The 24,256-nt window shown below is 47.8% G+C and overlaps 1 protein-coding gene and 1 non-coding gene across 2 annotated transcripts in view; both read right to left on the bottom strand.

The window, feature by feature from the left end:
* The window catches only part of LOC124615338 (bromodomain-containing protein 4), a 29,757-nt gene extending 10,650 nt beyond the window's left edge, over window positions 1–19,107 (bottom strand). Inside the window, exon 1 of the mRNA XM_047143140.1 lies at window positions 15,427–19,107. Coding sequence (XP_046999096.1) covers window positions 15,427–18,713 — 3,287 coding nt within the window. The 5' untranslated portion in view covers window positions 18,714–19,107. The remainder of the gene's footprint in view (window positions 1–15,426) is intronic.
* A 2,558-nt stretch (window positions 19,108–21,665) lies between these two features.
* Trnas-gga lies at window positions 21,666–21,749 on the bottom strand. The gene is given in 2 exon segments: window positions 21,666–21,700; window positions 21,710–21,749. It is a non-coding gene; the product is annotated as a tRNA-Ser (tRNA).
* Window positions 21,750–24,256: the final 2,507 nt, after the last annotated feature.

The following is a 24,256-nucleotide window of genomic DNA, read 5'->3' as shown; positions in this document are numbered from 1 at the left end:
CACTCCATTTTCTTTGGAATGCTAGTCCTGCATACTTGACACTGTAGGTGTTGGTAGCGTTTTGTCAGTTTTCGTGACCGGAGCCGCTACATCTCAGTAAAGGATCTCGTAAACTGGCCTCACAAGGGCTGAGTGCACCGAGTTTAGGAACAGCGCCCGGCATTCCTGGAGTGTCATCCATCCAAGTGCTCGCCAAGCTCCATTGCGCTTTACTTCGGTGATCTGACGGGAACCGGTGTTATCACTGGGGCAAGGCCGTTAGCACGCACACGCACGACTATCCACAACGTATCTGATTTCTTTCAGATGCACCAAAGTTGTCTCGTCGCTAAGTGCAAAATAATTTTCTTAAAATCCTTCCCCAGAACACAGCTATTACTACATCATATAGTTACATCGAATAGGGTGGAGCAGGATGATTGCTTCACAAAGTCCTATGCTTTCTCTTCATCTCATTTCGATATGAATAGCTCTTACACCGCCTCTCAAAGGGGTCGGTTAAATAGACGGAATGGAGCGAATTTTCCTCGCACACGATATCTGAATGAACACGAAAGATAGTCGCTGCAACGCTATGCTCCGAAGCAATAGTAACGCTAAGGTGTTTGCTGAAGAAATTTCCATGGGAGTGTCTTTAATTAAAATTTTTGCTGCCTTATTAGATCTACTGTAGTCGTAAAAGTAGCTTCGGGCCTACCCCAAGGGTGCTATAGGAAAACATCTGACGCTCCACGTGTACGATGATGTCGTATATAAAAAAAGTCGCAACACTACAAAATTGTAGCGAAGTGCAGGAAGATCAGCAGAGGACCGAAGCTTGGTGTAGAGACTGGCAGTTGACTCTGAACAGAAACAAATGTAACTTATTGCGCACAAGTAGGCGGAAAGGATCGTTATTGTTTGAATACACGATGATCACCGAACAACCATAGGAAATGGTCTCAGTCATTATTTAAGCTGCGGTCACAGTGGCGCCGAAATCGGTGGATTTCGCCGACGACCGATATCGACCGAAGACGACCGATTTTTTCGAATCAGTACGACACTACTTGCGTGGTAAGACTGTAGCCGATTTCGTCGCCCGAATTTACTGACTTCGGACAACAACTGGCGAAATTCAGATCAGCTTCTTACCTTCGGTCCAGCCGGCCGGGGTGGCCGAGCGGTTCTAGGCGCTACAGTCTGGAACCGCGCGACCGCTACGGTCGCAGGTTCGAATCCTGCCTCGGGCATGGATGTGTGTGATGTCCGTAGGTTAGTTAGGTTTAAGTAGTTCTAAGTTCTAGGGGACTGATGACCTGAGAAGTTAAGTCCCATAGTGCTCAGAGCCATTTTGAACCTTCGGTCAAATCAGCCGACTTTCCACCACTGTGAGACTGAGAAATTGGTAAGTTTAGGCTAAGAAAGAGTGTGTTTGTGGCATTATTAGGATAATAAAAATCGTAATCCGGATATAGTTCGGAAGGATATAGTTCGGAAGCTGTGGACTGAAATCGCAGGTTTCTTCGGGACCACAAATAGATAAAATCCTTATCGGAAGTTTTAGGCATAAGTCGTAACCTCTAAAAATAATTTATTCAAGTGAGAACGGTGGCGTATCATACGCTTATAGTTCCTGTAGTGGATCTCTTTTTGACTTGTGGCAGATGGGGATTAGCCGTCTACAAATTATTATTACTGTTTACCGGCGTTTTTATGCTAGTAAGATGGCGTTTCTCTTACGTGAACTGGTTTGCGAATATGGTATATGTGTTTCCATTTGTAAGAGATTTAGGTGTTCAGAGCATCTTACTCTAAACTTTATGCTTGTATTTCACATGTGTGGTGAACGATAGTCGTTAAAGGTTAATTAATGTATGGCTGTACAACTTCAAATAAATACAACAAAACAGTGTCTCCAGTCTTGCTTTTCAAGGTCACCAGAAATCATCTCAAGTATGTAATAGAATGACTGTTCCTTCATCACAGATATTTATAAAACTTATCTGGTTATTATAATAATATAACACAGAGTGCACAGTACTCGCCACGTTCTTTTCAAAACAGATAAAGCTCATTCACATGCTTTTAAGAGCACAAACCGAATTGCAGCACTCCTCTGCAAATACAGAGGCGTCGTTGTACCCGTCTCTCTCTAGGAGGTTAAAGTCTAACCCACTCCATACATAGAATAGATTCTAGCCTAGCCTCTCTGGCCCAGCCAAAAACTAACGGAGGTGACCAGACACTCAGTGACCAAGCGGTGGACCGATGTTGTCGGGCGACTTCTGGCGACGGCGTCTATTGTCGGTGCCACTGAGAACACAGCCTTATCTGGGAGTAGGCTCCCCTCCTGGTAATACAGTACCCCCCCCCCCCCCCTCCTTTTATACTGACAGATCCGCATCTCCTGACATCTAGTAGTCAATTCCGCATTACATTGGATCTCTGGATACTCCTAATCTGATAATGTAAGTTGGTTGACTCGCCGAATATAAATCTGCATACGAATAGATTATTTCTACCGTCTGAATCTGCGCTTTTTCCGGTGGAAACATCGCACCACTTCACGAAAGTTCCTTACCGTCGTTTTCCCTTTGGAGAAGGACGAGCACTCGCTTCTCTGCGCGTCCAGGCGCTGCAGCAGTGCCTGCCGGCTGAACGTAATCCGCGTGAAGCTCCAACTGCGCTAATGCTATTACAGGGGAAAACTCGGAGCCTGCAGCAGCGCAGATAAATAGGATTAACACGGCGAGGGTGCCATGGTCGGTGCACTCGATAGCGGCGCCACCGTCAACACGGTACGTAAGCGCGAAGCTGCTCCAGCGAAACCGTGGCTGGAATTCCGAGCCATTGTCGGAAAGCTGTCTGCTGCCGCAGAATCCTGATAACACGTGTACGGCTTCTGTCGGACTCCGTTCGCATACGGAATAAGACGGGACGCCGGAGAACTGTAACAAAACACCTGCATTCATTACAAACACTGGTTGTAAATGTATAAAGGCGCAAACTGGATCAGGCTGTGTCACTTGACGGACGTTTTATGGTCGGATGGCATCCTTATACAGTTCACAGCTTGAAGCTAAATCTGCGAAAATGTATATCATACTATCCGATCAGAAATCCGGACACCCCTATGTGATGCTGAATTGATCAGAAGATGACACGGGAGGCGAAACGGATAATATACGAGGGTCACTCCAAAAGAAATGCACACTATTTTTGTAAAAATACAGCTTTCATTCTGCATGTGTGAAAGTTTTACAGTGTGTAGATTCATGCTTTCCGCTTGCTTTCAAACTTAGTTCAACCTGTTCCCGTGAGTGGCGCCGTCACAGCATGTCTTTGAGATGGCTGCTACACTTGACGTTCGTCAGAAGCAACGTGCTGTCATAGAATTCCTGTGCTGTGGCAACGAGACAGTGGGAAACATCCACAAGAGGTTGAAAAAGGTGTATGGAGATGCTGCTGTCGATCGCAGTACAGTTAATCGGCGGGCAAGCAGGTTACGCGATGAAAGCGGGCACGGCAATATTGAGGATTGTCCTCGCAGCGGCAGACCTCGTACTGCACACACTCCAGACAATGTGCAGAGAGTTAACGAATTGGTGACTGCTGACAGACGCATCACAGTGAAGGAATTGTCACGCTACGTTGGGATAGGGGAAGGAAGTGTTTGTAGAATACTGAAAGTGCTGGAGTTAAAAAAAGGTTTGTGCCAGGTGGGTTCCCAGGATGTTGACAGTGGCTCACAAACTCGGATGGACAACACTGAAACACCCACCTTACAATCCTGATCTGGCCGCATGTGACTATCATCTCTTTGGGAAATTGAAAGACTCTCCTCGTGAAACAATATTTGAAGATGATGCCTCCCTTGTGCATGCTGCCAAACAGTAGCTCCAAAAGGTTGGTCCAGAATTTTACCGTGCGGGTATACAGGCGCTGGTTCCAAGATGGCGTAAGGCAGTTGAGAGGGATGGAAATTATGTGGAGAAATGAAAATATTGTTCCTGAAGGATGTATCTACACACTGTAAAACGTTCAAACATTTAGAATAAAAGATGGATTTAAAAAAAAATTAGTGTGCATTTCTTTTGGAGTGACCCTCGTAAATGGAGGCGGGTAGTATTGTGTTGTCAGTAGAGAAGCAGAAACTGCAGAATGGGTCGGTCCGGAGTGTTGAGTGACTTCGAAGGAGAACAAGCCACTGGATGTCACATGAGTAGCAAATCCGTAAGAGACATTTCAACCCTCCTAAAGCTGCTCAGATTTGCTGTCGGTGACGTGTTTGTGAAGTGAAAACACGAAGGAACAACCACGGCTACACCAAGACCAAGCAGATCTCATGTACTGACGGACAGAACTGTCGGTCGTTACAGAGTGTGGTTGTGAAAATTCACACCAAATCAGCGGAAGAAGTCACTCGTAAGTTCTACAGTGCTACCACCGGACCCGCTAGCACAATGTTTGTGCTCAAAGAGTTTAAAAGAACGAGGTAGAATGGTCGGGTAGCCACACATATCTGAAGTCAGTGCAAAGCGGTGCTTCAGGTGACGTAAAGACTGACACCACTGGACAGTAGACTGCTACATACGAGTGATATGGAGTGATGAATCACGCTGTGTTCAACTGGATTTAGACGGAACGGTTTGGGTTTGCCGAATGTCTGGAGGACGTGACCTACCACCATGGTAGTGGCAACAGTGAAATACGGAGGATGGTGTTAAGGTATGGGGTGTTTTTCATGGTTAGGGCGTGGTCCCCTTGTTGTACTTACATAAACGTGAAGTGCTGAAGGATATGAGCACATTTTACAGCACTATGTACTACGCAAAGTAGAGGAACATTTCGGAGACGATGGCAGTGCATTCTGTCATAAAGCAGCATCTGTGAAGCAATGGATTGTGGACAGCAACATTCCTGAAATGGACTAGCCTACCAAGCGTCCTTACTTGAAATCAATGGAACATCTTTGACGTGAGATAGAACGCCGACTTCGCTCCAGACCCCAGCGTCAACGTCACTGACTTCCTAGTTTCGGCTCTTGAGGAAGAATGGGCTGCCATTCCTTCGCAGGCATTCAGATTGCCAATTGAAAGTGTCCCCATCAGAGTTTAAGCCGTCATGGTGTCCACTAATGTCCACCAATAGGTGTCGAATACTTTTGACCAAATAGTAGTCTCAGATCCATACCGGTGTATCATGTATATTCTCTATAAATACATACCACTAACCATAAAATTCTTCTTTGTTGTAGTTCGCGTCTGTTGTAAAATTATGTATCATCTTTAGGCTCAGTATTGCAAATGGCGTTTATCAATGTATTACCCTTGCATAAGCTGAGGGAGACCACTTTCCATAATGGTCGAAACCTTTAAATGATTTTACAACAACTTTGCGGATATTGACTCCGGTCGCAAAAGCCTACAAACATACAAGCATACGAGTATTTCTCCTTCGTACTATCATATTTAATCTGTGCGGCTTGGTGGCTCATTACTACTAAGGATCCGCGGCCAGTCCGAAGCTTTTTATGATACTTACCACTTCCGTCTACATTCGTTAATGTGAAAAATGCCGAGTTTCGCTGTGGTTCGAAACCTACGTTAAACTCTAGATCCTCCTGTAACTGGCTGGGTAACTCATTTCAATGGTCGGGGGAAAGCAACTGTACACCACTTTCAATAGAACCATGCCTAATAAAGCACTGCGGTATTCAGACCAGCCTTCCAGTTGATAACAGCTTCACTACTTTTTATTTAAAATAACGCTGCCATACTAGCCTTCATCTGTCAAGGATGTGAGGAGTCGTCGGACAAAAAAACAAGTAGCTCGGATTCAACGTGAAACTGTAGGTTCCCTTTCACTGATTGAATAGCTGGAGTACGTTAGGGACACTAAGTCGCCGAGGTGGCGTCCAAAAGAAAGATTTCCAGCAGGCCATTGAGCTACTTGAATTATTGTAATATCATGATGAAAAATGATTTATTATAGATATAGTCGTTGATAAAGCAAGTGACAAGACTTCGAGTCATTGATAGGATACGGGGAAACTGTAGTTTGACTACGAATGCGATTTCTTATAACGTGAGTGTACGATCTATTCTGGAGGACTGTTATGAGAGACAGAAGACGAGGGTCTTTGAGCATATACATGAACTGACGGACGGAGAGCATTTACATGCATCAGCTTGTTTCTTATGCAGTGCTTCAGTACGGATTGTGGAAACAGACTAACTATAGTTTGCACAACATTTGAGCACTTCTTGCTTTCATGAGTTCCAGTGATGCATCTTCACTTAGTTAGGTTATGTCAGAATGGGAAAAACCTAGGGAATAGTGTGTGTCAACGTCCTTGCGTCCTGTTTGTATCTATAATAAACGTAGCATTTTTACAAAATATATTTCACTGCAGAGTTACGGGAATTGACGACAACCTTCTCAGAGATAGAAAAATAGAATTCCTTACAGCGCTTGTAATCTGAACGACAGTGATTCAAGTTCTGATCTGATTACTTTAAATTTGAGGGCGCTTCGTTTTCCTGCGTTATTCCAGACGAACGTAGTAATGATTTACTATCAAATACAATGTATGGGTATAGAGTTTAGAGTAAGCTAACGAAAAGGTACCTCCTGATAATTTCTATATTGATGAGTCATCTAATATCATGCAATCATTTCTCTCTGGAATATTTGTCTATTCTGATGACTTTGTGCACGGTTATTGGAAATAGTCTCTCACATCTTCAGAAGTTAATGACTAAAACTGTGCCTACCACAGGTAGGCAAAGGCCGCATGTCTTTCATTCGTCGTGCACGCTCTACAATCCAAATACAGGTGACAATCTGATCTCGCAGTCCCGTATGTCGCACTTTAAACGATACTTTCGTTTCACTTGACTTGCTTAGTAAACGGATGTTTGAACCAGCGTTGAGAAATTTTTTCCTATTACTCCGGAAGCATTCACTCTTCTCCGTAAGTTATTACATTAATCACCTCACATGGAATGAAACGATGATGAAGACTATATCTCACATTGAAGGATCATTGCAAGATTGAGTCATACGGTTCATATGTCAACAATATGCGCTGATTTAGGTCGTCCATCATTCTGCCACTAACAGGCATCATCTATAGAAAATACCCTTAATTTCTCGGAAGTTACGTATTCGCGACATTTGTCGGCTGGAACAGTGACCAACACAGTCCGAAAAAATTTACTTGATTTAGTCTATAGTGGCACATTTATTTTGTCTTCTCATTACGGGTTACTGTTCCAAGTAACATCATCAGGCTATATCCTAGCGCTCAGTCGACAGACTCGCTTATCCGAGTAGGTGCGTCAAAACAAAAGTGCGACTACAGACCAAAGTGAACATTTTTTTCTTTGAAGTTGTTCATCACGAAGCTTATGTTCTGCTCTGTCTTACTACGCCAGAATGTCAAACCGACAGAGAGCTGTATGAAAAGTTTACTTTTATTCCTGTTACATCAATGGTTATTCTTTTTCCAATAGCTGTTTCTCTTCACAGTGATACTTATTTCTACGACTGCAGTTTTTCAGTTGCATTCATCGCTGTAAAGAGGAGTCCACACTTAATGACTGTGGGACGTTTTACTTCTCTAACAGCGGTAGCCTTTATGCGCTGAAGTTGAATTACATATGGCGGCGCCGTACGGTAGCATCGAGCAGGTTACATAAGTGGAAATACAACACAGCACAAATCACAGATCGTGCTCACCTCACCGAATGATATATGAAGCGTGTCGTTTTTAGGCTTTTACAGATCTCAAATATTATCCCGTCCACCCAACTCCAAGTGGTGTTTGCTCTGTGCATTAGCAGCGATGTACTGCGCCGCGAGAGCCTTATCTCCCCTCTGGCACTTCTCTCTCTCGCCCCCCCCCCCTCCAGCGATAAGCTTTCCGATAAATCGTCCGGTATGATCTAAGCAAAGAACTTCATCCGTCAGAGAGATTCTCCACAACTCTGGTGCACAATGAAAAGAAACTGCGCTTCTCAAAACTGTGATCAAAGATGTGCATTTTTTGCACCTGATTATTAGGAAAACCCCTGAATCATATAAAGAATGGCAGCTTCTGAACTCTTGAATGAATACGTTCCGTAAAGATTCTGCCTTTTCGGAGGCCGTGTGGGGATTCGTGAATGAAAACAGTTAAGCTTAATACTGGTAATATTCGTAAACTAACTATCAGTTGCCTCGTTTATCTATTGCAGTGCGAATGCTGTGACATTTAATACCATCGAACTTCATTTGAAGTACTATTTTAGGAGAGGAAAAAGCATCTGACCCTAATAGTAAACAAGTCGATGACAAGCGACTATGATTTTTTTCAACTTTTATTCAGAGTTCAAATGACATATTAACAGAATAGACATTAGCTTTGTTTGAGTGTAGTGTCTATAATACTGAAACACAAAGATTCAAATTAACACATCCCAAGACACATGACGAACGAAGAAAAGTTGTTCAACAAGAACGAAACTTTTTCGGCTTAATATTGATCTGCATTTTGCCTAAATTGTGGGTCTACCAATTTTCTATGAGTAAAATACGGAATTATTACAGAGCAACAGGGCACCTGAAGCTGTGTTAGTTTCCGAAAAACTGAACTTCGAAGTAGTTATTAAGATTTGTAGCAGTGAGGGTGTTACTAAACGAGAACGCGTTACCTCAATGTCCGATCTGCAACAGGAGCTTCGGAAAGCATTAGCAATATTCTTTTGTATTAATAGTGTCATTTGATTTGTAAATTCACAAGTAGCGAACATTTACAGATCGGAGAGAACAGGTTCTGGCATACCGGCCTCCCACTCGACATAAGCGTTGTGCAGGTGGCGTGTATACCAGGGGCAGATCATCTCGACACGCTAAAGACTCGTTCCACAGCGTTACATTTCACCGCTAGGCAAGAGGTTTGCAATAGTTTGGTACAGAATTGCCTCTTTTTATAGTGTATTACGGGTAGAATCATAGCTGCAGGCTGGGTTGATCAGTCACTACTTCATACGACTTCACTGGTTTGTGACTTAATCACTAAAGACCTAAGTTCGTGACAGAGGACTTCGGCAGGTCGTAATACCGGTGGTTTAGCAAGATCAGCCAACGGAAGATTAATTTTAGCAACTGACGAATGATTTCACAATATTAGTGACTTACGATTGCGTACATCTGTTAACCAGCATCCGTCCTACAACAGTTTGTCAGACGGTATTGGGTAGTACGGTTCAGATGTATGTCTATGCCTGTAATTACGCAAGAAGTTAACGTCAGCTGCTACAACATTTAAAAAATAAACTGTGTTACAGGAAGGTTCTTTAGCGACGTTTTCTACGAGATATTCGAAGCCCTTTATAGAAGATTAACCACATTTGAAAAGCTGACAAATGCATTGTAATTGAACTAGTAACTTTATTGTATTAAGGGATACTTCATGTCTTGGAACTGTAAATACGACGGGATTTCCTCCTTTCTATGGGACAAAAATACAGCACGCACCCATGACTCCACAGCACAAAATTAAGATCTGCCTTTACCCAGGCCATCGAAGGCACTTTTCAGTTCCGTTGCTATTCGCCATGAGCGAGAGGTTCTATGAGGACGTGTTGAAAATCAATACTAGTGAATTTTTTTGTGAAAACTCCTAAAGCTTTTAAAATAATTTCTACATTTTTTCAGCCCTCTGCCGCAAGAGGGCTCCGAAATGTAGCGTGTAAAATGGTGTGTAATGTAACTATGCCGGTGGATGAGAAACAGTGCTGTAATCGCATTTAGAATTCGATGAATTCGTCCACACATGGAGCACAGTCTCCTTCACCATGACAATGCAAACCGCACACAAGTGCTGTGTGTGACATCAGCAACAATCACTGTCCATACAGTGCCGAATTGACCTCAACCGATTTTCATATGTTTGCAAAACTTAAAGAACACCTTCGAGGACTTAACTTTGATAGTGAAGAAGCGGTGAAAACAGAGATGAGCTTGGGGCTTCGCCAACGAAGACAAACATTCTACTGCGTTCGGGAGGATGACCGTTCAGTTCCCTGGTTCGCCATCCAAATTTAGATTTTCCATAGTTTCCCTAACTTGCTTACGGCAAACGCAAGGATTGTTGCACTGAAAATGGCGCAGCCGATTTCCTTACTCGTAGAAGGAATATTGTGCTACGGCTCTAACGGCATCAGCCGGCCGTTGTCGCCGAGTGGTTCTAGGCACATCAGTCCGGAACCGCGCTGCTGCTACGGTCGCAGGTTCGAATCCTGCCTCGGGCATGGATTTGTGTGATGTCCTTAGGTTAGTTAGGTTTATGTATTTCTAAGTTCTAGGGGACTGATGACCTCAGATGTTAAGTCCCATAGTGCTTAGAGCTATTTTTTTTCTAATGACATCGTCCGCGGGAGTTCAAACCTAGTTTTCTTTCCATTCTTCAGTAGACCAAAGCGTAACTCTTGTTTTAGCCTATTCTCGTTATGTACACTATCTGATCAAAAGTATGCGGATTCCTGTTAGTCGACCTCAATACAGGTTGTGTCAACCCTTCGGACTTATGACGGCATGAACTCTGCCGCTGGACACGTTCAATGAAGTTTCTGAAAGTGGAGGAATGGCAGTCTATTCTTCCTCAAGAGGTAAAACTGAAGAAGATAGCAATGTTGGACGTTGGGACCTGGAGCGAAGTCGACATTCTAACTCATACCAAAGGTGTTCGGCTGGGTTCAGGTAGGAACTCTGGGCAGAACTTTCGATTTCAGGAATGTTATTGTCGACAGTACTCTGCCTCACTGATGCTGCTTTACGAAAAGTGCAGTGTGATGCTAATACAAAAGAACCATCGTCTCCGAACTATTTCCCTAATGTGATGCAGTCCACAATGCTATAAAATGTGTTCATATCGTTCCACATCTGGAGTTTTCTTAAGTTCAACAAAGGGATCACGCTCTAACCACGAAAGAATCCCCCAAGCCGTAACAGCGCCTCCTCCGCAGTTCACTGTTGACGCTACACAAGATGGCAGGTAACGTTCTCCAAGTGTTGACCGAACGTAATCCCTTCCGTCGGGTTGCCACAGGGTATAGCATGGTTCATCATTCCAAATCACTAGTTTCCAGTCACCCATTGTCCTGTGGCGTCGCCCTTTACATCAAATCAATCGTCGCTTGGCATCGGCTGCAGAAATGTGTGGCTTATGAATGTTCGACCGTTGTATCCTATATCCATTATCAATAAAATAACAGTTAAGCATTGCGAATTCTAAAGTAAATGTAGTGTAAGGTGCTGGCAATCTAGCAAGGGAGCACTCAGACGTGGATGAATACCTAACGTTAATGCATAGGTTTTGCAATACCATTTCTCTACTGCTAACTATAATCTACTTTGCGATTTTGCTGTGACTGGCGGTCAACAGCTTGAAGAAACCATTCGGTGGTATTGACGCCCATTCAGAATCGGTTATGGCACTAACAAATCTCTCCTCTATCCTATCATCTTCTCATATTCTTTTTAAAAACAATAAAATTTTATTTTTATTTCAAACTCAAATTACTTTCAAAGTATTTATTCCGTGTCAAATAATGCAGATAAAAAACTACAAAAAAGATAGCAAACGAAAGACGACTTGTTTTGAAATGCCAGGGAACAAGCCTCTAAATTTCCAATAAGTAAATAAACATAATCAAATATTATATCACATTTTTAAACTGACTACACACAGCAACTATGCTAGCTGGTTTATGGGTACTCCGGAGCTCACGAATCATTCCATGCACTAATTTCATCTACATCTACATCTACGTGGTTACTCTGCAACTGACAATTAAGTGCCTGGCAGAGGGTTTATCGAACCAGTCTTCAAGCTATTTCTATACCGTTACACTCTCGAGCAGTGCGCGGGAAAAACGAGCACTTAAATCTTTCTGTGCGAGCTCTCATATGTAGGTGGACCCCAACAAAATATTTTCCTATTTTCACAATCTGAAGAGGAAATTGGCGATTGAAAGTTCAAGAAAAGATCCTGTCGCAACGAAAAACGTCTTTGTTTTATTGATTTCCACCCCGATTCACGTATCATACATATCTGTGGCGCTCTCTCCTCTATTTCGCGATAATACGAAATGAGCTGCCCTTCTTTGAACTTTTTCAATGTCTTCCGTCGACCCTATCTGATGAGGATCCCACACCGCACAGCAGTACTCCACAAGAGGACGTACAGGCGTAGTGTGGGCAGTGTCTTCAGTGTTTCTTAGTGTTCTGCCGATAAATCGTTGTTTTTGGTTGCTTTATTCACAACATTATCTATATGATCGTTCCAGCTTACGTTATTAGCAATTGCAATCCGTAAGTATTTAGGCGAATTTACAGCCTTTCAATGTGTGTGATTTAATGTCTAAAAGAAATTTAGCGGATCCTTTTGATAGTTATCTGGATGACGTCACACTTCTCATTATTTACAGTAAATTACCACTTTTCGCACCATACAGAAAACTTGTCCAAATCGATTTACAATTTGTTTTGATCAACAGATGACTTTACAGGCCTGTAATGACAGATGACAGTATCATCTGCAAACAATCTAAGAGTGCTACTCAGATTGCAGACTTCATGCGATTTTTTTACAACCATCCTTTGGAATGCTCAGGTCACCAAAAGTTGAGTTGAGCAGCTTTAGAAGGTTTGAACTGTTCCTAATGGATATGTTACTCAGTGACGCAATTTCTTTTACCATGGTAGAGCATTCGTGCGGAAATATGTATGCATCTACTAACATTTAGGAATGAGGTGTAACGGTAGCAGCAGCAGCACATGTAAGTCTTTCTCAATTACGATAGCTGTCTGTTCGTCATCAGGCCTACCGAATATTTTCTGCTGTTGTCTGAACAGAATGCAGAGAAGGGCGAGAGCTAGCTAGCGTGTGTACACTGGGCGTCGAGTTGCAGTGGCTGCGGCTGCGTCAGCACTCAGCCGGTGCGCAGCGATGACGCAACTCGCAGGCGCCGCACCACGCGCCAAGCCGCTGTGTTTACAAACATAGCGACCACGTGGTCGGCGAGACCTTGGGATAGATGTCGCTGTCGGCGGCCGCGTGCCGCGCCAATCAATGAACCTCTCTCCCCGCTAGCGCGGCTCCGCTAACAACCAGCGTGCCTTTCTGTGTTCCGCTGTCGCTTCTGACTTCACTTATCGTGTTTATATCTGACAACCAGCACATCCTGAACCCGAGTCAGACTTCACAATAGAGAAGTGTATTGTCAGTACGGCGTAGTAACAATGCAGTCTGGGATCGCAGATGAACTGGTATTTAGATTGTAAATCAAAGACTGCCACACTCATTGGTGATGCGAACCTCCTTCGTTTCGTTCATGGTGCTGCCTCTGGCGATGGAACTCACTACTCCCCATTTCCTAACAGGTGACCGTGTGTAAGCTACACATGAGCGAAATGTAAGTGGCAAGAAAGCAGAATCTTGGGAGAAGAGACTTTCCTATCAAGATTAGCGGAATATTTTCTTCAGTTTGTTCTGCCTCTTAATTACAGGAATGTGGTGACCATTATTAGGCGTAGTATTCCTTCAGCAACTTGATGGAGCAACGCTAACACGAGTGATTTCAGCCCGTTTGGACTTAAATCAATCATAGCGGAGCAAATGAACGTTCATTTGCTATCAGAGATCTTACAAACTGACGTTCTTGTTCTGGCATCAGACATGAAGTCTAATATAAGAAAAAAGATCAAATATAAAATATTTTGGTGCGAAAACATGCAGTATGAAGTGCAAACTGTTCAAGAGTCAATTGAGATGACGCCATTCATGAAAAAGGTGAAATAAACACTTCGTTTTTTATTGTTTTCTACGTGCCCTTTCTAGACTCGGATACACTCGGATAATGGAAGAACACCTGTTTCAAGTACAAAAGACGCCTGAACAAACTTATAAGAGAAAGGGGCTGAATATTCATCAGTTCACAGATATTTTTTTTGTAGATAAAATACTTTTTTAATGCGCAATGCTATTGCTAATTCCGTAAAAGCTTGATACTTTCACAATACTAAGTAACAAGGCTTGCCGAAGTATTTCATCCGCTGGGTATAGCATACTGAACAATCACTTTAAACGAATTTTCTGATTAAAAATTAAGAGGACACGTCATGTGATGCTTGATTTGTTGCTAAGGTAAGTTTTCAACCAGTTGCAAGGTATTATCATCAACTATCCAGCTGCTTTTATCTTAAATATCGACGATTAAAGTTAATTTCGAGGAACATGTTACAGTACTGTGCCATCGTTCAGACTGGACATAACCGCACTTCTCCGAGCTATGAGAGTATGTAATGAAGGGTTATAGTTTTAGGGGCATCTTGTCTTTGTATTACGTGAATTGTATCTCATGAAAAACCAGAGCAGTTTCAACCAAACGTGGTAACCTTATGCGACTTTATACTTGGTTTACTGTTCGAGTAAACCACCCCTAGGAACTTTAGTGGTGGGGTGGGGGTGTGACTTGTAAAAATAATATAAAACGAATTATTTTAGTGTCAAATTTGCACTTTCTAGGAGTACTCTGAAACGCAGTGAAAAATCTCAACCACCTCTGGCATGAATATGACTTATTATCTGAGGGGAAAAAAGAAAATAAAATAGTTGGATTAGCACGCCACTAGTTCTTTCTTGGGGGATGGGGTGGAGGTCGGGAAGAGAAGGGAGTAACATTTTTCAGCCCGACTTAGCACAAATATTGCTTACTATTTACGAAAAGATAATGCGTGGGTAACATACACCTAGCAACTGTGTTTGTGACCAGAGGAAGTCATCACATAAATCATAACTCACATACAATCAAAACATTAACATTGTGCTAAAAGGGTGGAAACGAGGTGAAATATGAAAGTAATGGAAACGACCAATATTAGTGAACGGCAGATTGTTTTAGGATTTCACAGGCTGAATGGGACCTTTTATTTATTTCGAAAGAAATTTCCACTATTTGAATGTTAATTGTTCATTTATTGTACACAATCATGATTTCGTCTTTGTAGCCATTCTCGTGTGCATTTTGAAATGTTAAAATACCTGTAACCTGTTTTTCACATGTCTAAATTACATCTTACTCGGCTTAAAGACCAATTGTCGTATGACACGTCAGAGACAGGAGAGAAATATTTAGCCGAAATAATGGTTGAGTACAATAAATGAACAATTAACAGTCAAATGGCGGAAATTTATTTTAAAATAAATTATATGACTGTCGTCCCCTATGAAGGAAAGTAAATAGGGATGAAAAGAAAATGATACGAATAAATAATGGAAATTTATTGTTATTTTTGCGCTTTTGGTGTGGCGAGGTTGATGAGTGACAGTTACGATGACGTTTCACCCCTATATAGGACTGGGAGAGGAGAGCGCAGCGCTTTGCGGATACTGACCTTCCGAAAAGTGGGTGCCAGAGGTTCTGCGCGCCGGACACCTTGTCGGGGGTGGGAGGCGGCCCGGGGCTGACGGCCGTCGAGCTGACAATGGGCGCGCACTCTGGGGGCGGCTCCTTGAGGAGGCGCGGCGTGTGCAGTGGGTCCACCAGGTGCTGCGGCTGCTTCACTTTCAGCTTGGGCGTCGCCGACAGGTCGATGGGTCCCGCCCCCGGGGGCTGGGGAACCTTGAGCGCCACGGGCTCCGGCCGCCGCTGCCCCCCGCTGCTGCTGAGCAGGTTGAGAAGCGACTTGCACGTCACCGACGGGGGCCTGTTGGCCGCCGCGGCGGGCTGCGCAGGCGGGGGCGGAGGGGGCGGTGCCTGCGGAGCGGGGGCGGCGTGGTGGCGCTGCGGCCGCGACAGCGGGCTGGCGCGCGGCGAACGCTTCGCCGCCGACGGCGCCTTCGATTTCGTCGGTGCCACGTGCTGCTGTTGTTGCCAGAAGCTGGCGGCGATGGCTTCCAGCTGCGCCTTGTAATCGACGCCGGCGGTGGGTGACAGCAGGTACGGCGGAGGCGGAGGAACGGCCGCGGCGCCGCCACCGAAGCCGGCGGGAGGGAAGACGGCGTTGACCGCGGCGACGAACTCGGCGTAGTTGCCGCAGAGAGCGGACGCCGCCTCCAGTTGCGTGAGGTAGGGCAGCCACATGACCTGCGTGATCGACGCCGCCGTCGCCGCCTCCGCGGCCGCCACCTGCTGGCGCTGCTGCCACTCGGCGAAGGCGGCCAGCGTGGCGAAGTCCGGCACCGGCGCGTGGGCGGAGGCGGCGGGCGCGTCCTTGGCGTGCTGCTGCTGCTGCAGGGTGGCGTACAGCTGGCGCAGCGGCACCACCAGCAAGTCCGGGTCGTGCACCAGCGCCGGACTCGACAGTGCCGCCGGCAGCCGCAGGTCGGGCCTGGACGCCAGCAGCCTCGGCGCTTCCGCGGCGGGCGCGGCGAGCAGCGCGGGCAGCCTGTCCCGCGGCACGACCAGAGGGTCCGGAAAGTCGCGCTCCAGTCTGCGCAGCTGCGCCACCGGCTCCTCTGCCGTCAGCAGCTCCAGCAGCCGCGACCGGCCGCTCTGTTCCGCGGTGACGGCGGGCAGCGTGGGCGGCGGTGCCACTGGGGCCGCCTGGTGCCGGTGGTGCTGTTGGTGGTGGTGGTGTTGCTGCGCGGGTGGCGGCGGTGGCGGCGGCGCCGCCATGGGGTGCTGCACGGGCTGCTGGTGCGAGCCGCCGGCCAGCAGCGCGCGCAGCGTCAGGTCGTCCCGCTCGCGCTCCGCCTTCTCGTCGGAGGAGCAGCTCACGGTGGGGCTGCCGGCGGCCGCTACCCGCGTGCCGAGGTCGATGGCTCCCGCGCCGCCTCCGGTCGCGGGGGAGGTGCGCTCCGTCGTCGGTTTCGCCTCAGTAGGTACCACTGCGGACACCTTCCTCGACAGCAGCGACTCTAGGAATGCTGACTTGGCCGCGGACCGAGGAGGTTGCTGGTGGGCCGGTTGCGCCTCCTGATACTGCTTCTCCACTTGCTGTACACCGGCCCCGCACGACGGCGAGTATTTGGGTATCGTGATGGGCGGCGACCGGGACAGCATCAACCTCCTCGGCTTGCACTCCATTTCGTCTTCTTCTCGCTTTCGGAGTTTGGGCAGGCTGAGATCAGTGGGCAAAACTTCTTCCTCTTCCTCCTCCTCCTCTTCTTCTTGGCAAAGCTCGCCTTCTTCTTCACAACCCTCCACTATTTCGCCCTCGTCCAAATGCTGCACTTCTTCTTCCTCCTCCTCCTCTTCTTCGCCTCCGTGAGTTTCTTCTTCCTGATGCATTTCTTGGTAGCATTCGGGATCACAAAACTCGTCCGCATCTTCCGCCTTCAACGAAGCCATCTCGTGATCGTCTTCCGGTTCCTCCATTTCGCAACACGTGTCACCTCCCTCGATGCCGGCGTCACTTTCTGCGACGTCCTCCTCGTACTCCATCTCTTCCTCGCAGTCGTATTCTGGGAGATGGGTACCCGTTTCGTCCTCTTCTTCCTCGTGTGCCCCTTCGTCTTCGTCCTCCAGCCTCCCCTCTTTGGTTTCCGCGCCGGACTCGGCGTCTTCGTCCTCGATCCTCTGCGAGATATCGATCCGCTCTTCGCGAGTAGCGACACTCGCCACGGCTGGCGCCACAGTCGGGATGCGCGCACTGCCACCTACCGGCGACAGCCGCGACTCGGTAGAGCTCCGCGACGCCTCCCTGCGGCCGCTCCCCGAACTACTACTACCACTGCTACTGCTATGAGTCCTCGACAGCGGCGGCGACTGTGTTTTGCCGGCAGGGAGAGATTGTTTCTGCACTGCAGGGGGACTGAGGGCCGACGCTAACCTCTCGGTGTGAGGTATCGCCCGCCACCCGTGCGCCGTCTTAGTAATCCTAATGCGATTGCGCTTGTCGTAATCTTCACACAACACTTCCACAATGCGAGTATCGTCCTGCTTGATCCACACAAAAATTGGGTTGACACGCGGGGTGGGTGTCGGGCTGGGTTCGCGCCTGTCGTCGGCGCCGCCCTCCGTCGTCCTGGCGGCGGCGTACAACGCGCTCCGCCTCTCCCGCTTGCGCTGGCGCCGCCGCTCGCGGCCGTGCGAGGAAGACGCCCCGGACGAAGACGTGGAGGCGGCGGAGGCGGACCTCCGGCGGCGGCGTTTGCGGGCCTTGCGGCCGTGGGGGGCGGTGGCGCAAGCGGCGGCGAAGAGCGCGCAGGCGGCAGCGGGCGGCGGCGGCGGCGGCGGCTCGGCCACCGCCTCCACGAGCTCGCGCAGCAGGCCGCTCACCTCGGTCTGGGCGCGCGTCGCGCTCACGCGGCCCTCGCAGCTGAGCGAGCGCAGCACGCCCCGCGGCAGCGGGTCCAGCACCACCGAGCACGCGCTCGCGCCCGGCCGCTCCTCCGGGTCGTCGTCCGCGTCGTCGACGTCGTCGTCCTCGTCCGCGCTGTCTCCGCCGAGCAGGCGCAGCAGCTTCTCGTCCTCGGAGCCGCCCGCGCAGCCGCTGCCGCGCACTGTTATCACACCCCCGTAGCGCGCGGCCGCCGCCTCGCCCTCCGCGTCGCTGTCGAGGTCGTGGTCCTGCTCGGCCACGACCAGGTCGTGCTCGGGCTCCGGCTCGGGCTCCTCCTTCACGTCCTCACTGTCCGCCACGAACTGGAAACCGAACTCCTCCGCGTGCCGGCTGAGCTCGGCCGCGGGATCCGCCGGCGGCGGGAACCACTGCTGCACGCCCAGCGTCGTGCTCATGATCGCGCACTCACAACACTCGCGCACACTCGCACACACACTGTCGGCACTGTCGCACTACTATTATCCGCACTCGCTCCACCGTCAAATCCCAGACGGGGTAGAGCAGTGGCGACGCAGCACATTTACGGGCACAAAGTACACTCTCCTGTGGGGATTCCGCCGGTATCACACGCGACTCGCGAAACGCTGCAACAGACGCACTGCGACCGCGGCCCGGCTTGCGTGGCCGGTCATCTCACTTACCGGAACGTCGACGTCCGCGAACGGGCGGCGAGTTTACAGTTGTCACACTCGCGGCACTGGCAAAGCACTGTGCCACACACACACACACACACAGAGCGCGCGCACGCCTTTTACACCAAGTCGGCTCGACTGTTGTTCGCGATGTCGCTGCCTGGGAACGACTGCGGCTGTCGGCGCGCCTCGCGTTGCTGGCACGGCCCGACGGCGTACGGACGGAACCGAGCGCGCACGGGTGCCGCCGAGCGCGCTCCGAGCGGGGCACCGACGCTCGTGACGTCACTGAGTCGCAGGCCTATGAGCGCGTGAGGACTTTGCCCCCTCGTGTGGCGTTCTGGCGGGGGAGGGGGGAGGAGGCGTGGTGTTGCGCGGCCCCCACCACCCGGCCGCGTCACGTCGCTGGTGGCCTTGACTCGCACCCCCACTCCCGACTGCGGCAGCAACCCGGGCTCCTTTTTTTGGGTCCGGCGGGTGTGTGTGAGGCCCCGTGTGCGCACACAGGCCCGGCCGACACTGTATTTGTTCAAACAGGACTGCCAACGCAGCGGCGGCGACGGTGGCCTCGCTTTCTACGGGGCGCTGCGCTGCGCCGCGCTGGGGTGGGGCGCAGGTCATTATCTCGCCAGTCCGGGACGGGGACGAGTCCTGGCGTCGTCCTTTGTTAACGTCTCGTGCCGAGTGCTGCCCGTCTCGCCTGTCCTGCAGCGCAGCTAGTCAGTCACTTGTGCCCTTCTTTCGAGCAGACGTTCTCTCACACAAAGCCCAAAAACTGAAGAAGCGATTAGATATCTAAGTTCCCATGACCAGCATAAAAAGTATTTTTTTTTAAAGTAACACGGAGCTAAGCCGCTGTTACTCGAAGGGAGAATGACTGACTAGACCTCGGAAGGAGTAAAACCGGACACTCGATGAGAGAGCGAATGACTACACCTCGGAAGAGAACTAATCTTGTCGCTTAATATGTCGAATAGGTAGACGCAAAAAAGATACTGTGGGTGTCATAAACCGGACTCATCTGTTCGTCTCGTATTTCGCACTTAACAATTCCTCATAACTCCATGACTGAGCTGGGCTCTAAAGTGTTATATTAGGCGTGGTCCTATTAGAGATTACGTGTTTCGGCTTTCCTCTCGTCTGTGAATCTTATTATGCAGACTTATAACTGCAAAAGTTCATGGGGGGAGGGGGGGAAGGGGGGGGGGTAGGCACTATTTCGGGCTGTATGACTTAATCGATCTACGTGAGACTCTACTGTGTACTTGCATTTGAATAGATCAGGGTAAGCCTCATACGACCGTCCTGTATCAGGTATTTCCCCAGTACACTTCAAATCAATAAGGGGATGGATCCGCCAACGAGACCACAACCTAATTCCTTCGATATTCTTCTCCTGTTTAGCTCGAATGATCTCAATTCCTTCGATATTCTTCTCCTGTTTAGCTCGAATGATCTCGATGTCAAGAACTGTTAAAACATTACCAACTTTTGTTCATCGTCTCTGCAAACAAGTGTTCAATGCACATTCACTGACTTGATACGAACACAACAGTACGAAAAGTTGGATTAAAGAAAACAGTTATACGTCATATTTTCGCATTCACTTAGTGACTTCTAAGCTATCGCCTACAGTTTGCAACAAGGAAATGAAACCACATTACATCTACATCTACGTGATTCCTCTGCTATTCACAATAAAGTGCCTGGCACAATTACAGTCAGCAGACGTACTAAACTTATGGCACATCGAGTAAATCCTTAGTCCTAATCATTGTATCATTTTCACAATGCATCAGAAGACACATACGTAGTGTAAGCAGTGAATTGATATTTGATAAGTTGTTTCAAAGCAATTCCATCTTCTGTCAAAGCTTAAGGCTCGTTTGTCGGTACCGTCAACGACATTTCTCGGGTAGGAGCGCCAGAAAACTGTAGCTGAGTATGAAAAGCACGAAAACGCTCAAGCTCCGTCTTTAATGATCTCCATGTCGACGGCAGGTTAAGATACTACACTATTTTCTGCATTGCCGGTGTATCCAAGTGACTTCCCCAGTAGACAACATTCATGAATAGATACTGAGTTCGTTTCAAATGGTTCAAATGGCTCTAAGCACTATGGGACTTAACATCTGCGGTCATCAGTCCCCTAGACGTAGAACTACTTAAACCTAACTAACCTAAGGACATCACACACATCCATGCCCGAGTCAGGATTCGAACCTGCGATCGTAGCAGCAGCGCGGTTTCGGACTAAAGCGCCTAGAACCGCTCGGCCACAGTGGCCGGCTGTGTTCGTTTCGTCTGACCACATCGTTCCTGGTTACCTACATCTACGTATGCAGGATGATACAGTAGGAATGTTCAATCTTTAGGAACACGACAGAAACGATCATGCAGAGCAAAAAAGTCTAGCCTCTAAAATGCGAGAAGTATGAGCACTTCTTCATCTTCGATACTGTGAATCAAGTCTCTTTTACTGGAAGCTCTCTGTTTCTGTATTTTGGGAGAAGGTATTATGGACGAAAACAAGAAAAAACTGTCCAGTAATGATGGGCTCTAAAATCCGTACCTTAGGAATCGTGAGCACTTCTTCATCATCGCTACTGTGAAACAAAAAAACGGCTCTGAGCACTATTAACTTCTGAGGTCATCAGTCCCCTAGAACTTTGAACTACTTAAACCTAACTAACCTAAGGACATGACACACATCCATGCCCGAGGCAGGATTCGAACCTGCGACCTTAGCGGTCGCTCAGTTCCAGACTGTAGCGCCTAGAACCGCTCGGCCACTCGGGCCGACACTGTGAAACACATCTACCCTAGGATTACTTAAGGTATGCGTTTTAAAGCCCACGTTTATCAGGCAATTTTTCTTGTTGTGGTCCATATTTCTCGCAAAATATGAAAAGCAAAGAGCTTGGAGTAGAACAGATTTGTTAAGTAGTATCGAAGATGAAGAAGCACTCATAACTCTTAAAGTACGCATTTTAAAGCCCATGTTCACTAGCCTTTTTTGCTATGAGTGATCGATCCTGTCGTATCCCTGAAGATTGATCATTGATTCTGGGACATCCCGCATACTCCGCAAGCCACTGTGCAGTGCATGGCGGAGGGTAGATCGTACCAGTATCATCAATTTTCTTTCCTATTCCACTCGCGTACTGAGCGAGGCATGAACGATTGTCTACGTAACTCCTTACGTGCTTCGTCTGTCTTGTCTTATTGTCACGATCCCTACTCGAGATAAGTAGCATGAAGGCCGCTCAGTCTTTTTCGAACACCGATTCCCTAAACTTGCCATACAACGTACCTAGATAACTGCGTCGTCTTTCTTCCAGGGATTACCATTTAAGTTCGCCGAGCATTTCTGTTAATCATACAGTGAAGGCTTTCACGACCGGATGGTACTGTTGTTGATAATTCTTCCGGGTTATATGGCCGTGGTCCATGGAATACTTCTATTCCTAACGTTTCGTCCAATACTACGTTGGACATCCTCAGAGGTATGGCTGGTCCTGTTGAGTCCTGGACCAGCCATACCTCTGAGGATGTCCAACGTTAGGAATAGAAGTATTCCATGGACCACGGCCATATAACCGGGAAGAATTGTTGTTAAAAATATCAACAACATTTCTGTTAATCTTTCGCATGGACTACACCGACAAATAACGATCCAGCACTGCGTCTGTGGAATCGTCTGATGTCTGTTGTCGCGCCTGCTTGATAAGGACTCCAAACTCTAGAACAACTCTCCAGATTCGGTCACCATAGCGTCTTGCAGGCGATGTCCTTCACAGTTACATAGCATTTCCCCACAACTCTTTGGACAAATCCATTCGCCATACTGATTTTACACGATCGTTCCATTTCATATATCCTCTTAACATTACCCCTAAATACTTATAAGCTGTGGCGTGTTCAGAATGTTCACTACTAATCTCGTATTTCTCTTTGTTACAGTCGTTACGTTGTTTTCGTCGAATAATTGAATATATCTTCTGCTGCTGGCTATACGTGGGTGATGTGGGGAGTGAAACGCGAACCAGATCGGCGACGCCTGCTGCACGAACAGGAGAGATGTGGAGACGGTGGCTGGCAGCGGCGCGCACCGCCGCTGGCTGGCCGGAGTCCTGAGAGGTCGGCGGGAGGCGCGGCCTCGTGTCCTTGGACGCAGGACGCTCCACCTCCGCCATTGTCCTCAGTCTGCCGCTGCAGGACTCCCGTCTGATTGAAGACGCTCGGCCAGGCACCGCCGTGCACCTCGAGCGAATCTGTCGCCACGTTCCACACTGACAGAGAGCCTTTCACAACCACTGTTACATCGACAAAACCCCGATTTCGAGCCGATGTTAAAGAAAAACACACATGGACAGGGACATTCCCAAGCGAGAAGGAACTGACCATTTATTACTGTACACACAACGTCTCCAAAGGCGCTCATACCTATGGGCAAGCACACCCCCCTCCCCTTTAGCTCTCAGGGAAATGAAAAAAATGTGGTGTATACAGGTGTTTTTCTTTCTAGACAACGATGTTAAAGTCAGTATTACACAAGTTTTTAAAACATTTTTTATGACTATTTAAGTGTGCCATTCCTCTTTCAAAACGTTCAAAATGTACAAACCACCTCCTCCTCCTCTACGAACACTCTTACGGGCGCCCTTGAACGTTCCACGTCTTCCTCTCCCCTCCTCCCCCCCCCCCCCCCCCCCCCCTCTCCTAGAACACAGGCGAGCTCTGACGCTTCCAATGTAGAAAATGATCTAGTTCCAGTTTTCAAGTTGTCACCGGCTGTGCTCGAGAATTTACAGTGTACTACGTCAGGGATGGTTTACTGCAAGCTCCATCCAGGCCTGTTTTGGCGGATGTGACTTATCAACTTCTTATTTGCAACTGAAAAAAGTCCTATTTCAGTAATGTCAAGAGCTGCTGATGAAATGGTTCAAATGACTCTGAGCACTATAGGACTTAACTGCTGAGGTCATCAGTCCCCTAGAACTTAGAACTACTTAAATCTAACTAACCTAAGGACGTCACACACATCCATGCCCGAGGCAGGATTCGAACCTGCGACCGTAGCGGTCGGGCGTTTCCAGACTTAGCGCCTAGAACCGCCCGACCACCCCGACCGGCTGCTGATGAAATAAACATTTCGATCAACTGATCATCATCATCAAATATCAACGTTCTTACTGTGGCGTCAAGTAAACCAAAAACCACCCAGCCACACTGAAACTGCCGCAAATAGCTAAGTGCTTTAATACAGCCAACGGTAAAACGCACTGACATACTTAAATAACCTT

This window comes from Schistocerca americana, chromosome 1, assembly GCF_021461395.2.
Source record: "Schistocerca americana isolate TAMUIC-IGC-003095 chromosome 1, iqSchAmer2.1, whole genome shotgun sequence".
In the NCBI taxonomy this organism is placed as follows: Eukaryota; Metazoa; Arthropoda; class Insecta; order Orthoptera; family Acrididae; genus Schistocerca; species Schistocerca americana.
This window is presented reverse-complemented; position numbering and strand designations above follow the sequence as displayed.